Source organism: Patagioenas fasciata, chromosome Z, assembly GCF_037038585.1.
Source record: "Patagioenas fasciata isolate bPatFas1 chromosome Z, bPatFas1.hap1, whole genome shotgun sequence".
NCBI lineage: Eukaryota > Metazoa > Chordata > Aves > Columbiformes > Columbidae > Patagioenas > Patagioenas fasciata.
In genome coordinates, this window is record NC_092560.1 from 866,242 (window position 1) to 879,143 (window position 12,902).

The 12,902-nt window shown below is 40.4% G+C and overlaps 1 protein-coding gene across 1 annotated transcript in view; it reads left to right on the forward strand.

Annotated features, from left to right (window-relative positions):
- PCSK1 (proprotein convertase subtilisin/kexin type 1) overlaps positions 1-12,660 on the forward strand; it is a 30,100-nt gene extending 17,440 nt beyond the window's left edge. Inside the window, exons 9-14 of the mRNA XM_071802161.1 lie at positions 1,156-1,256; positions 2,215-2,448; positions 3,947-4,104; positions 6,101-6,234; positions 8,023-8,184; positions 9,229-12,660. Of these exons, the coding sequence (XP_071658262.1) occupies positions 1,156-1,256; positions 2,215-2,448; positions 3,947-4,104; positions 6,101-6,234; positions 8,023-8,184; positions 9,229-9,591 (1,152 nt within the window). The 3' untranslated portion in view covers positions 9,592-12,660. The remainder of the gene's footprint in view (positions 1-1,155; positions 1,257-2,214; positions 2,449-3,946; positions 4,105-6,100; positions 6,235-8,022; positions 8,185-9,228) is intronic.
- The last annotated feature ends 242 nt before the right edge of the window (positions 12,661-12,902 follow it).

Consider the following 12,902-nt stretch of genomic DNA (forward strand, 5'->3'; position numbering starts at 1 on the left):
TTACTAACATAGAAATGTACTTTGTATGCAAATAACAAATGAGAGCTCTTACATGCTTGGTTTCAGGTGCCTGCCTTAGGTTATGTGTTGTATGTTTAGTGCTTTTGCCTTGAAACACTGAGGGATTTGTAATCCAAAATGACTGTATTCCTGGAACATCTCCTACTGTAAGACGATGCCCAAACAAAACTGTTGTGTCAGTGCAGTCAAATCCGGTTGCTGAGTTTATCTGCTGTTTGTTTACAACAGAGGTCTCTGCGTGGAGTTTGGTATGGTCCCGTTCTTCAGAGAGGGCAGATGACAAGACATTTAGAGTGAAAGCAAAAAGACCTTGGGAAGTCAGTACACTGTGAGTCAGTGCCACTGATATGCCATTAGCTGCTGTAAGATTGTCAGCCCCCGAGTTCCCACTTAAAACAACAATGATTGTGCTTCCAAACCTGTAGAAGGTTTGGAAAGCAGGCAGAGCAGCTCGTGTGCCTTTATCAACTGTGCAACAGTATCTTCTGCTGAAGAAAATTGCTGTGATAAAATAACATTGAAGTACCTGTAATTTCTGTTCAGAGCTGGTGGATGCTAATTTTACAATAAATTACATTGATGGGGATTAAAACAATGTCCCTCCAAGTTAGCCAGGAGATCAGTCCTTCCTAAGAGGCTTCTCATCGTAGCCGAGATGTAGATACATGGGCAGATGAGTTTGGTGTTTAATTTCCAAATAAAGCACGTGTTTCATTGCAAATTATAGTTCTTTTGCAGAAGAGGGAGCAGAACACCAATACTAATGCTATGAGTAATTTTCTAGCAAGCAGTAATTTTAAATGTTCTAGGCCCAACACAATGATCTGTTTTTATGATTCACCAGTAAGCCTGAAACACTTATTGTGAAACCTTAGAATAAAATAAGATATTCAGTGTGGGAGTATTTTGTTCCAACACAAAGCGTTTTGATACAAAAATTATAGTTGAAGTAAGAAGAGTGGATTGAAATATGAACGGATTTAAACATCCGTCACTTTTCCTGCTGGTGAGGAATGTATTAATACGCACCAAGTAAAGGATCCGTGGTTATGTTTGTGAGTGTGGATATGACTGTATTTACAACCGTTTATTCACGCAATCTGGTGTTTTTGGTCTTTTATTTATTCCTGTCAGACAAGCGCTGATCTTCACAACGAATGTACAGAGACTCACACTGGGACTTCTGCATCCGCACCACTGGCAGCGGGGATTTTTGCTCTCGCGCTGGAAGCAAAGTGAGATGTCACACAATTACCTTTGAAACTCCTCTCTCTCAGCCGCCCCACCATCTTCCCTGAAACCCTGTTGGTTTGAAAGCGGCACCATCTCGTGCTGCAGCTCCGCTTTTTGTCAGTCAGGCTTACTCAGCCTGATGACAAAAATAAGCAGCTACTTGCCTCAACACCTTCCTAGCAAAGCAGAACCAACGTAAGCAAAACATGGTGAATGAGGAATTTTAGTCCGTTTTGTGCATTGGCAACAACTGTTTGCTGAGTTGTGGTTGGCTGGACTGAAAAGCAGTGAGGCTGCACGTGTATCAGGAGAACATAGTTGGAAGACAATAGGCTGCAGAAGTTTAAACTAAGTCTTTGATCAATTTACAGAATCTTTTCTGCCGAAGACGAGACATCAACTGGAAGGTACCCAAACTTGACTGTCAGGACAGGCAGGTTCAGATCCTGTGGGGCTGGTGGTCAGAACATATGCCTTAGAAGGAGTAAGAAAGAACAGGACAGTGGCTTTTTCACAGAAAATACTTCAGACGTTAGGACATATGCTTAGTATTTGAATTATGTAGGTTCAGCTCCATTTTATTTTGCGTACTCCTTTGATGACATAAGCCAAGATACTTAGGGCGATCTTTTAAAGGGTAATCACAGAATCAAATACCCAGTGAATTTTCAAAGCCTGTGTCCCCTAAAGACTGGTGGAAATTACTAGTTTTATTAGTCAACTTTAAATGGCTGAATAATTTTGATGAACCAGACTCTGATCTTGCTAGATACCCATTCTTCATTTACAGAAGCCTGGTCTACCCTGAGAAGTATTGTGAGGATAAGCATGCGTCTTACTGTATATTTCAAAATAATGGAAGACCATATATATTCGAAAACGCGTTCTGTTGCAGGCTAATATTTGAGAGAAAGTGGTAGACAACCCTGAAACAATTAACCAGGACCATTTTCTCAACAGCCCAGATCTAACATGGAGAGACATGCAGCACTTGGTGGTGTGGACATCAGAATACGATCCACTGGCTGGAAATCCAGGATGGAAGAAGAATGGAGCGGGACTGATGGTCAACAGCCGATTTGGGTTTGGACTGCTCAATGCTAATGCGTTGGTAGATTTGGCTGATCCCAAAAAATGGAAAGGTGTACCAGAAAAGAGAGAGTGTATTGTCAAAGACAAAAGCTTTGAGCCAAGGTAAGAATTTGCCTTAGCAGTAACTAAGCTTATGTCTGTCTTAGTAAAGCCTGAGGGATAGTATTCTGCACAGGTTGCTCTGAACCAAAGACATTTATTTGTATTCATTTGGTTTTGCCTTGTTGTATTCCTCAGGGGCAGGCAAAGAGTCTTTGCTTGCTTTTTTAGTGTAAGACTGGTGGGAATTACTAGCATGAAGCCTTAACAAAAAATGAGATTATTATGTCCACCTGTGCAGCTGGCATATGGATGGATGATACTGTGAGACTGAACCTGATCAGATAAGATATGAATGTTTAGAGCACTATTGGAATATGAATAAAAAGATACCAAAGTCTCCCAGGGCTTTTTTTTTTTCCTTTTTTTTTAATCTGTAATCAGACTTCACAATTCTTTTGCTGTGACAGGTGTAGTATATGTTGAAGTCAAGGTGATATATTGAGCTTTAGTCACATCTGCAGCACGTCTCTTATGAAACACAAGTGTCTCAAAGGCTCACGGGGAAGACTTACCAGCCACATTCACAAGTGCTCTCAGCATAGTGAGCCTAAACTGAGCTCAAATACACATAAACTATAATTAGTCACTAAGCTGGTTAATCAGTAAGAGTATCTAGACTGTTTTTGTCTCCACTTGTTCATTTACAGATTTGTTGTCTAGAAAAAATACAGCTATTTCAAAGGTCAAAATTATACTGTGTCAGTGCACCAAAAATCTGTCTGTAGGAACATATTACAGTGTTTTGGAGTGTCACTGCTTGGTAACCCTGTTATTTATGCCATTTTACTATCAGTTTGCTTTTATGAGCTCTCTCGGTTCCACAGTGCTGATCCAGTACTGATGTATGTAATACTTGCTGTTTATATATTTTTATTGCAGTCCTCTGTGTTACATTATAAAAACACTTCTGAGTTTAGAATTATTTATGTGGAGACTTAGATACCATATTCGCATTAGAAGTAATGGAAATTGTGCAGAGAAAGCTACGCACAGTGTCTCTCCGTACAGAGAACGTGGAGATGATGTTTTCTTTTTTCTTTGAGATAGCACTGACTACAAAGGGTTAACACAGCTGTGCCTGCTGCAATATTTTAAGTCCCTGATAACAGCTCTCCTGAATATTTGAATGAGGCAACCAAGTGTAAGTCTGATGCAGTTGTGTGATGTAGCTGCCTGCACAGACTGTTATTTGTGGTCTCTGTGGGACAATGAAGCATTGGCAGAAACCCTGGATTATCAAACTTGCTTCCTTGCTTCCAGGGTGCGTGGCACAAGTCTGCCCTACGCAGTGCCTATCACTTGGTCAGTGTTATCTCTGCTTCCAGGACTTCCCACGTTTTTTACTGGAGCATTCAAAACAATAATAAATGTAGAATGTGTCTTTACTTCTTCTTTTCTCATCATTCTGAAACGGGCATTGAATGTGTCATTTGCACTTCACTTGACGCAGAATCAAAGGTTTCTGTGTGTAATCAAAAAAGTCCTGTGATTTTGCCAGGTTATTAAGAGCAAATGAGGAGGTCATCATTGAAATTCCCACAAAAGCCTGCGAGGGTCAAGAAAACTCCATCGCATCTCTGGAGCACGTGCAGCTTGAGGCAACGATCGAGTATTCCCGTAGAGGTGATCTTCACGTCACTCTGGTGTCTCCATCAGGTACGGGAGGCAAACACCTGCTTGCTTTGTGTTGCTGCAGTGTGTAACGTTCATTTCATTAAAAAAGCACCTCTGTGTTCTTCAGTGGTTTTAAAAGAGCAAATATGTATCATTGAACAAGTCTAGTCAACCCCAGCAGGTGAGTGTGAGGACAAAGCATCCCAGGGACTAAAGAACTGGTTCTCTGAAACCCTTTTCCAGCCTTCAGGCATTCCAGCTCATTTTTGTGAGAAGAGGTTTGAAAATCATACTTCAGAAAATGAAGGCACTGTTTCTAATATGTTTTCGTTCTGGCAACAGGACATACAAAAACTGAGAGTTCTTGGCAGAGAACGAATTGCAGGTCAATAGTGCTTATCTGCCATACTGTGATTTAGCAAACTAATGGTAAACAGAGTATCTGGCTCCCTAAAGTTCATGTAATTGTGTCTCCCCATTGGTGTATTTTAAAACCCAGCGTCTCTGTTAGGCACCTTAGTACAACTATTAATGTACTGAATGTGTGAGAATACGGCAAGCTATCTTGACAAGGCCCTGAAATGACACCATAGGGAGGAAAAAAAAGAAAGGAAAATGGGTGTAAACAACTTTGGAGAGAGTAAGAACTGTTAGATCAACTGATATTATTAAAAAGAGACAGGCTTTCAGGTATGAATTGAAACATCAGGTTAATCTATATTTACTGATATTCAAGGCTAATCTAGGAATTCACAGATAATAAATTATTAGAGCATTGTTCGTATCCTTATCGCAGGACTTCACTAGAGAGCAGGGTTTAGATACTGTACATACAGTAGATTTGCAAGCTCTACTTTACCTGGGGTTCCTTTTAAGCCTAACCTTAATTCTTCCTTTTCTGAGTTTCGTCTTATGGGAGCAATGCTGCTGTGAGGTGTTTTACCCTTGACTCTTGGTGGTATTTTCAAATTTAGTTCCATCTTAGATAAGTTTTAGTTTGCGAGTGAAAATATGGACTGTCTGTAGGTACATCATGGAGATGACAGCAACAGTTGCTCTCATTCCACTTTTATAGAGACATTTCCCTCCCAAGACACTGTTCTACTGCTATCATGCGGGAAGCGTGGCTTCATCTTAGAAAAACATGCTTTTTGGAAAGGCTGATGACAGTAATGTGTTCTTCATCTTTGTATTCTTAGGGCTTTAGCTGAGGTAGCAATAGTCAAGTGCTGCTGCCTCCCCCATAGTATCATTTTGCCTTCATAGTTAAACTGTTATTTCCCGTGGTTCTTGCTGTTTTTCCACTTTCCTGCAAAATAGTGCTAACAAATGTATGTCATTCCTTTTCTGTATTTATGGTGTTACCTTTAAATAGATTTATAACTCATGATCAGGCTCCCCGTGGCTTCTCAGCTCCTTATTATGTAAATACAGCTCCCTTGCTCCCTCCTTACATGGAGACAAGCACAACAAATTTCCTACTGTGCAGTAGAGTCTCTTCTGCTACAGAAATACTTTGTGAACTGCAGCATTTTTCTGATAAAAATAACAATGCAAATCCTTCTCAACCTGCTGGAGTTCCAGGCTGTAATAATTTACATCCACTCACCAAAAAAAACCCCAAACAAACAAACAGTGATGAATTCAGGGTAAGGCTTTGGTTTCACAATACTACCTGAGCTGGTTTACCTCCAAAGCTTCCATCTCAGAAGTTTCCAGAACAGTGGAAAACACTGCTTGTGTCTGACCTTTATTTCTTTTGCTTCTTTATGTGCATCCACTACTCTTTGTGTTAGAGATTGAACACTGAGCAAGATGTACTTTTGTAGCACGATGTAATACTAATACTCTTAAATACTGCTATGAGAATAACTCAAGGAACCACTGACAAGAAATAGCATGCTTCCCTTCCACAAGCCGCTGTTAAATAGTGTATTTTCCAGGTTACCTGCACAGTAGATGGTGTGCAAGCTGAGCAATGTGGAAAATAAAAGTGGATATGTGTGCAAAGTCACTAATGTTGATCTGACTTACACAGGGACCAGCACTGTCTTACTGGCGGAGAGAGAGAGAGATAAATCCCCCAACGGCTTTAAGAACTGGGACTTCATGTCTGTTCACACGTGGGGCGAGAATCCAGCAGGCACCTGGGTTTTAAGAATCACTGACGTGGTAAGTATGTCCGTACATTAACGAGCACAGGTGAAATGATCACTAACCTCTGCCAAGCACTGTGAACAGTTAAAGTCTTCTTATTAAGCAAGCTACAACAAGAGTTTATTTACACTAAATATCCATCTGGATTAAAGATTAAAGAAAAACGATACAGTCAGATTTTCTTGTTCTTTACATAAATGCAAAGGAATATCCTCATTTCACTGATGTGTACCTGTAAAACATTTTCATGCGTATGTTTTTCACATTATATGTCAGTGAAAGAAATCACTTAATATAATTTTCTATGATTCATGGAGTGAAATATATAATCAAATTAACATATGATTAACTGCAAATTAGGTTTTTCAACAGAAAAGAATACAGGGTAGATCTAGTCTTCTCTTAGTGCATGTGCATAATTTTCGTTAACTCAAAACCTTTTGAATTAGTGGATTTTGGTGACCTTGGAGAGTTATTCTGATGTATACCTTTCCCTAACCTTTTTCTTAGAGTAATTACTGCTGAACAATGTTTAAGGATTAAAGCCAAGAAATCTACAGATATGAAATAAATAAGTTTACTAAAACCACCTGGGGCTGTGCATTGCAACAGTGAGAACCCAGAATAAAGCCGCTTGACAGGCAACTGAAAAACTGTTCTCTTAGAAGAGAGAGTGGTAAAGCACACTCATCTCTGGAGAATTTCATTGCATTTGTCTGTTAATAAGCTTGAATCAGGGGTCAGATCCTGCCAGAAACATAACGCTTCCTATCAGACACGGAGCCTCCAGCCCCTATTGGCCTCAGACTGAAACAGGAGGATAATGCCAAGTACTAAGCAGATGGACAAGGCAGTAGAAGTAAATATTATTATCAGCAGTGTTGTGTTAATACTGCAGGCTTGTAGATAACCCCATGGTTACAGATATCCTGCTCTTTGCAATTAATGTAATGCATGATAAGAAGAGCATTTTGTTTGTAATTTCTTTCATTTTCCATTTTCAAGTGATGCATTCCTGAAACTTAAAATAAACCCAGCTTTTAGTCCTCAAGAGTTAAAGCACTCCTTCCTCAGCTTGTAGGGTTTTATGATTCCTGACACAAGTTGTCACGCTGATGACCCTAACGAAAATCAGAGATGCTCAAGCAGAGTTACTCATAATTTAGTTGTCATGTAAATTGTGTATGTAAACTGTGCTAAGAGCTTCAGCAGCCAACTTCAGTCACTAAATGACTGAAGAAAAAATCTGAAAGAAGCTTTGGCAAAATAAAGTGCCAGGGTTCTCTGTACTTGTCTCTTTTCCACTCTTCACTGTTTAAATATTGCCGCCAAGGCTAATGGACAGAGCATTTGTTGCTCACTTCCATGAGCTGTTTCTCACATTGCTTTTGTACGCCACTGCAGAATAATATTCGGAATTACTATTCCAGTGGTAACTTTTCTGGGGAAATTGCCAAGGAAAGGCTTAATGTACAAATACTAATAACACAGAACACTACTTGGGTGATTTTTAGCACTCTTTGTTATGACATAATTCCGTTGATGCTTATGTGATCAGTTAATAATTCTGTTACACCGTAATGTGAATATTTGGAGTAGTTAAGCCATTGTATTGAATCTCACTTTCTGATATATCCTGTCTCTAATCTGTCAGTCTTTTGGTGCTCATAAATCATTCTTTAAATTTAAATATTGAAGACTTTGTAATTTATTTTAGTCACTTCCTACTACTGTATGATCGTGTGTCCTGTTTCCTCTTGTTATTTCCTGACAACCTGTGCTAATGCTGTACTTGTCCTTTAGTCCAGAAGAATACAAAATGAAGGAAGGATTGTAAACTGGAAGTTGATTTTGCATGGCACTGCTACCCAGCCTGAACACATGAAGCAGCCACGTGTATACACATCCTACAATGCTGTGCAAAATGACAGAAGAGGGGTGGAGAAGATGACAGACTTTGTAGAGGTAGTGTTACATTGATTTTTTTCCGTATTTATTTTTCAAGTTATAAGAAAATGACATTTTTTCCTACTGAGAAGACACATTCATTTTATATTAATTTCTTCTAGCCCCTGATCACTTCTCAGTTGTGTATTGCAATATCGTCCACACCAACAACTGATACTTTTGTTAGCCTCTGTTTTCACATGCCAACATCTAAGGTTTTTAGAAGGGTAAGAGGATATTGCTATTAAAGCAGTGAACTCAGTATCTAATGCAGTTGAGGTGGGAGGAACACACCTCTGACAGAAATACTGAATTTATGTAATTCTAGTCAGAACAAGTGTCACATCCAAAAGGAGTTTTGCCTGCTAGAGCCCTTCCGGGGAGTTTGGAAGGGAGTTAGTAGCAAAAAACGTGACAAGTGCCAGGGACTTGCTAATTCGGAAGGTTTGGTAAGTGAATCTGTTGCTGCTGGCTCCTTTGTCATCACTTCTTTACCTTTCAGGCAGAGTCCTCTAAGCATATTCCAGGCTTCTGAGAGAGACATTGGGTTTCTGGATGCACAGGGTGGTAATATTGCACATTTTCACAATGCTTGATTATGTCAGCGTCTTTGGAATACTTTATTAATTACATCACATCAGTTTGTCTCCCTGTTAAGTAATTAGGGTGTCCGTGAAGTGCAGAGAGATTAACCTTCCTCAGCCAGGTGATGGAGGAGAAGATTGAGAAAGACATGATTATGGTCCTTAAATTCATTGAATAGGTATCTGCAGGTGTGGCAGCCATGTGCAAGAAAATAAATACATGTTTTATCCTGCCAGTCCGGAGTCGGAATTTATAACTTCCTGCACTGTGAGGGGATTTGATATTTCATACAGTGTAAACCTTTTGATAGTCTGTTCTGATGTATAATAGTCCAGTTATTTTCCGGATCCAAAGTGGCTCCTGAGTGAAGAAAAAAGCATCTGCCCACACATAGATGGAAATTACTGATCAAAGCAAATCTTAATCCAGTCAGTTTATCATTGACATCTAATCTTTCAATGCTAATCTGTATTCTAGGACCATACCACACAGGAGAACCTGAGTGAGAGACCCAAGCTCGCTGAAGATGCCAGCAGTAGCAGTGACCAAGCTGAAGATAAAATCCCATCGGAGGCTATGCTGCACTTGCTGCGAAGTGCTTTTAGCAGACAGATGGCTCAGAAGCGGCTGCCAAAGAAGACTGGAAGTGAGAAGTTAAATATTCCATATGAACACTTCTATCAAGCCCTCGAAAAACTAAACAAGGCGTCCCAGTTGAGAGACTCAGAAGAAAGTCTGTACAGTGACTACGTTGATCTTTTTTACAATGCCAAACCATACAAGCATAGAGATGATAGACTGCTGCAGGCCTTGGTTGATATTATAAATGAGGGAAACTAAACTATAGGGTAGGGCACTGAGTTGGAAATATTCATTCTCCACACCCCACCTGTAGTTTTTTTTCAGAAGTCTGTTGTATGCTCTAGTTCTGTGATTGCTGCTTTGATTGCTTCATACTTAATACAAATATCAAGGAAAGGAGAAAATGGGTGTGGGAGGATAAGGCAGTAAGCTGAAGCTTTTTAGTAATAGCTTTTCTCAAATCCTTTCTTCATTACCATCAGAGTAGATTTGCCCCCTCAGGCATGAAATACAATAGTATTCCCCAGAAAACCTTAATGCTCTATTTTAAACAATTTTCATGTTACTTATTCTTCCACCCTATTCACTTAGCTTGTAGAAGGATTCAAAACCTGAATTACCAAGCATTTTTGAAGTGAACTGCCAAAGCTATGGGGAGATACTCTCATCCCTGGATTGGTAATGAATATTGCAGCCTTTCTTATATTGGGCATTTATTCCAGATCTGGCAGTCACAACCAGTACTGCTTCTACCGTAGTTTTTTGTCCCTTCTCCAAAGGATGCTCCCTCACCCTCGTGTTCTCCTGTAAAGGGCCAGCTGGGAGGCTGGAGTTGGATTGAACACTGATGAAGTTATTCACAATTTAAACTACGGGCAGACATACACTAACATAAAAGAGGCCTGAATGAGGCATCCCAGACCATGGGATGGCATTCTCGTCATCCAGCCCATGTGAAGTGCCTGAATTATGAGCCATGTCTTGCTAGGCTGGACATGGTTGATGAAGACGGGGCTCCTGTAGACAGCACATCAGAGCACTTGGCTGGTCCTTGCGCTGAGTTACCCAGTGCGGTACTGGTCTGTTTGTATTGACTGTACGGAATCACAGATGGTTTGTGTTGCAGGGCCCTCCCCAGCTCCCCAGCCCCCTGCCATGACAGGGACATCTTCACCAGCTCAGGGTGCTCAGAGCCCGTCCAGCCTGGCCTGGGATGTCTCCAGGGATGGTTCATCCACCACCTCTCTGGGTACCTGGGCCAGGCTCTCACCACCCTCAGGACAACAATTCCTTCCTCATGTCCGGCCTGAATCTCCCTCCTTTAGTTTAAACCATCACCCCTTGTCCTGTCACAACAGGCCCTGCTCTAAAGTCTGTCCCATCTTTCTCATGGGCCCCTTTTAAGTCCAGAAAGGCCACAGTAAGGTCTCCCACCTATGAACTCTGGGGGACCAACCTCCTACCTATGGAACATCAGTTACATTTCTGAAATTAAATGACACAAATGCCTTCTGAGATGCCTACGCCAACAGCAGTCAGGACAAACAAGCTTAGATCACTTTGCCCTTTCCTTGAACTGTGACCCAAGTGGAATAAAAAGGACGACTATACCAGCAAAGTCCACCTAGAGACGGGATCTTGGCGTGTCTGTGGTAGATTGTAGCATTTCCCAAAATATACAGGAAGTTAAGGCAAATTGTGTAGGGAGAGATGTGAGATGAAAGAAATACCCTGAGAAGGGACTCAGAAATTGAGGGAATAAGCACACAGGAAATGGAGGAGGGAGAGGAATATTGGGAAGGAGAAGGTGGAAGAGGGGGAAACAGAGGTGGCCATCAGAAAACAGCAAGGGTGGGCAGCTCCCTAGCATCGGCAGTTTTCCACACATACCTCCTGGAAGTCAGAGTCAGCGTTGCATACTGTTGTTTTGCTTTTCATAATTTAAAAAAACATAATGCAGTGTTTGATGCTCAGAAATTTAAGGGAATCTGGAACAAGGAAATGAGGATTCCCAGGGGATATTCATCACGCTGCAGTGCCAAAGTTAATCCAGACAAGTGCTGACCGTTTTTCGCTTTTGTTTCTCTTCTACTATTGAAATGTGTTTTCCAGACTCTCCTTTGCTGTCTATTCCTTAAAATGCTGCATCTCTAGGACAGGAATTTAGCGTTTTGCTCATAATTCATCAGTTCTGATAGAGATTTTTCAAACTTCACACTAAATTCTGTAATTTTAGGGTAAATTTATTTACCGTAAGAGTACTTAAGTTTTCTTTGACAGAAAAAGGGACTACTTAAAGACAACTTCGAAAACTGTCTTCTCAAAATTAAGTTTTAAAAATCTCTGTTTATTCATTGTTTGTGATGGTTTTGTGCCTATCTTTGGCTTAGTCTGCTTTTTGGCCAGCTTTAGATAGATTTAGCATAGTTGATTTGACTGTTTCTTCCCTATTTTTAGTCCGTATGTCAAGGATAACAACTGCACCATTTAATGTCTCTTATACTGAATTACTCCCCCTGTTAAGAAATCTGCTGAGAATGAGAAGTGAATGCAGGTGGCCCAAATGTAAAAGCTTTCCTGTGCTGTCCCTTGACACAGGAGCTTTCTGGCAAAATACAGAACTGCTGAATGAGCAAAACATGTGAGAGCACAAACTTACTTCCACTAATGTTCGATTTTCAGAACGGGGAGTTAATCTCCGTGATGTGTATTCCCATCTGGTGTGGCAGGACCACTTTTAGTCCTGTGCAATGAAGCTCAGAGTCTATTTTCCTCAGAAAACAGTGATTTTAGCCTGTCCTCATTCAGGTACGCTACAGCGAGGAAAGTTCTAGCAACCCTCAATCAGCCTTTGAAAGAAGTTTTCAGAATAAACAGGTGGAAAATGTAGGACCCTCCTTTGTTTTAAGATAAGTTCACGTGTTGTAGCCAAAGTTTCATCAGAGGACAAGTTTGAAATCTCTCTTTTGAATGTTTCCAACCCAGAGTAGATTGTACAGGAGTAAATTATTTTTATTGTTAGTCTTTCCTTGGAGCCCGTGTGGGTTTTGTGAAAAATGTAAAAGGAAAAAAAAAATGTTTTCTCTCAGAATTTTAAATTATATTTTCTTTACAGGTATTTATAATATAGCAAAGATTTTATTGAACAGACAGAATTTTAAAAGGCTTAATAAATTATATTGAAGAACCAGATTTTTTCTTGGGAAAGAGACAATTTCATCCAATAAAGGTATTTTTTAAAAGGCATGTTCCAACAACAACCGCAACATGTATGTGATGTGATGTTAAAATTTGTCTACTAGTAGCATAATACAGTGTGTTAGCAGAGCTCAGTGTGTGGTCTTACCATTTGTAAAGAAAACCGTAAGACAAAGTCGAGCTATTGACTTAAAAGGACCGGGACATATAGTTTAGAATTAAAAATAACGGCTTGGGGGAAATATCCGGGGGTTGGGTGGAGAAGGTGTGTGATTTATTGGAGATGGGTTTGTTGTCCAGGGGCAGCGGGGTTATCGCCTTTCACGGCCGCTGGGGCGACATTGGTGCAATTCACACTGAATTACGGAATT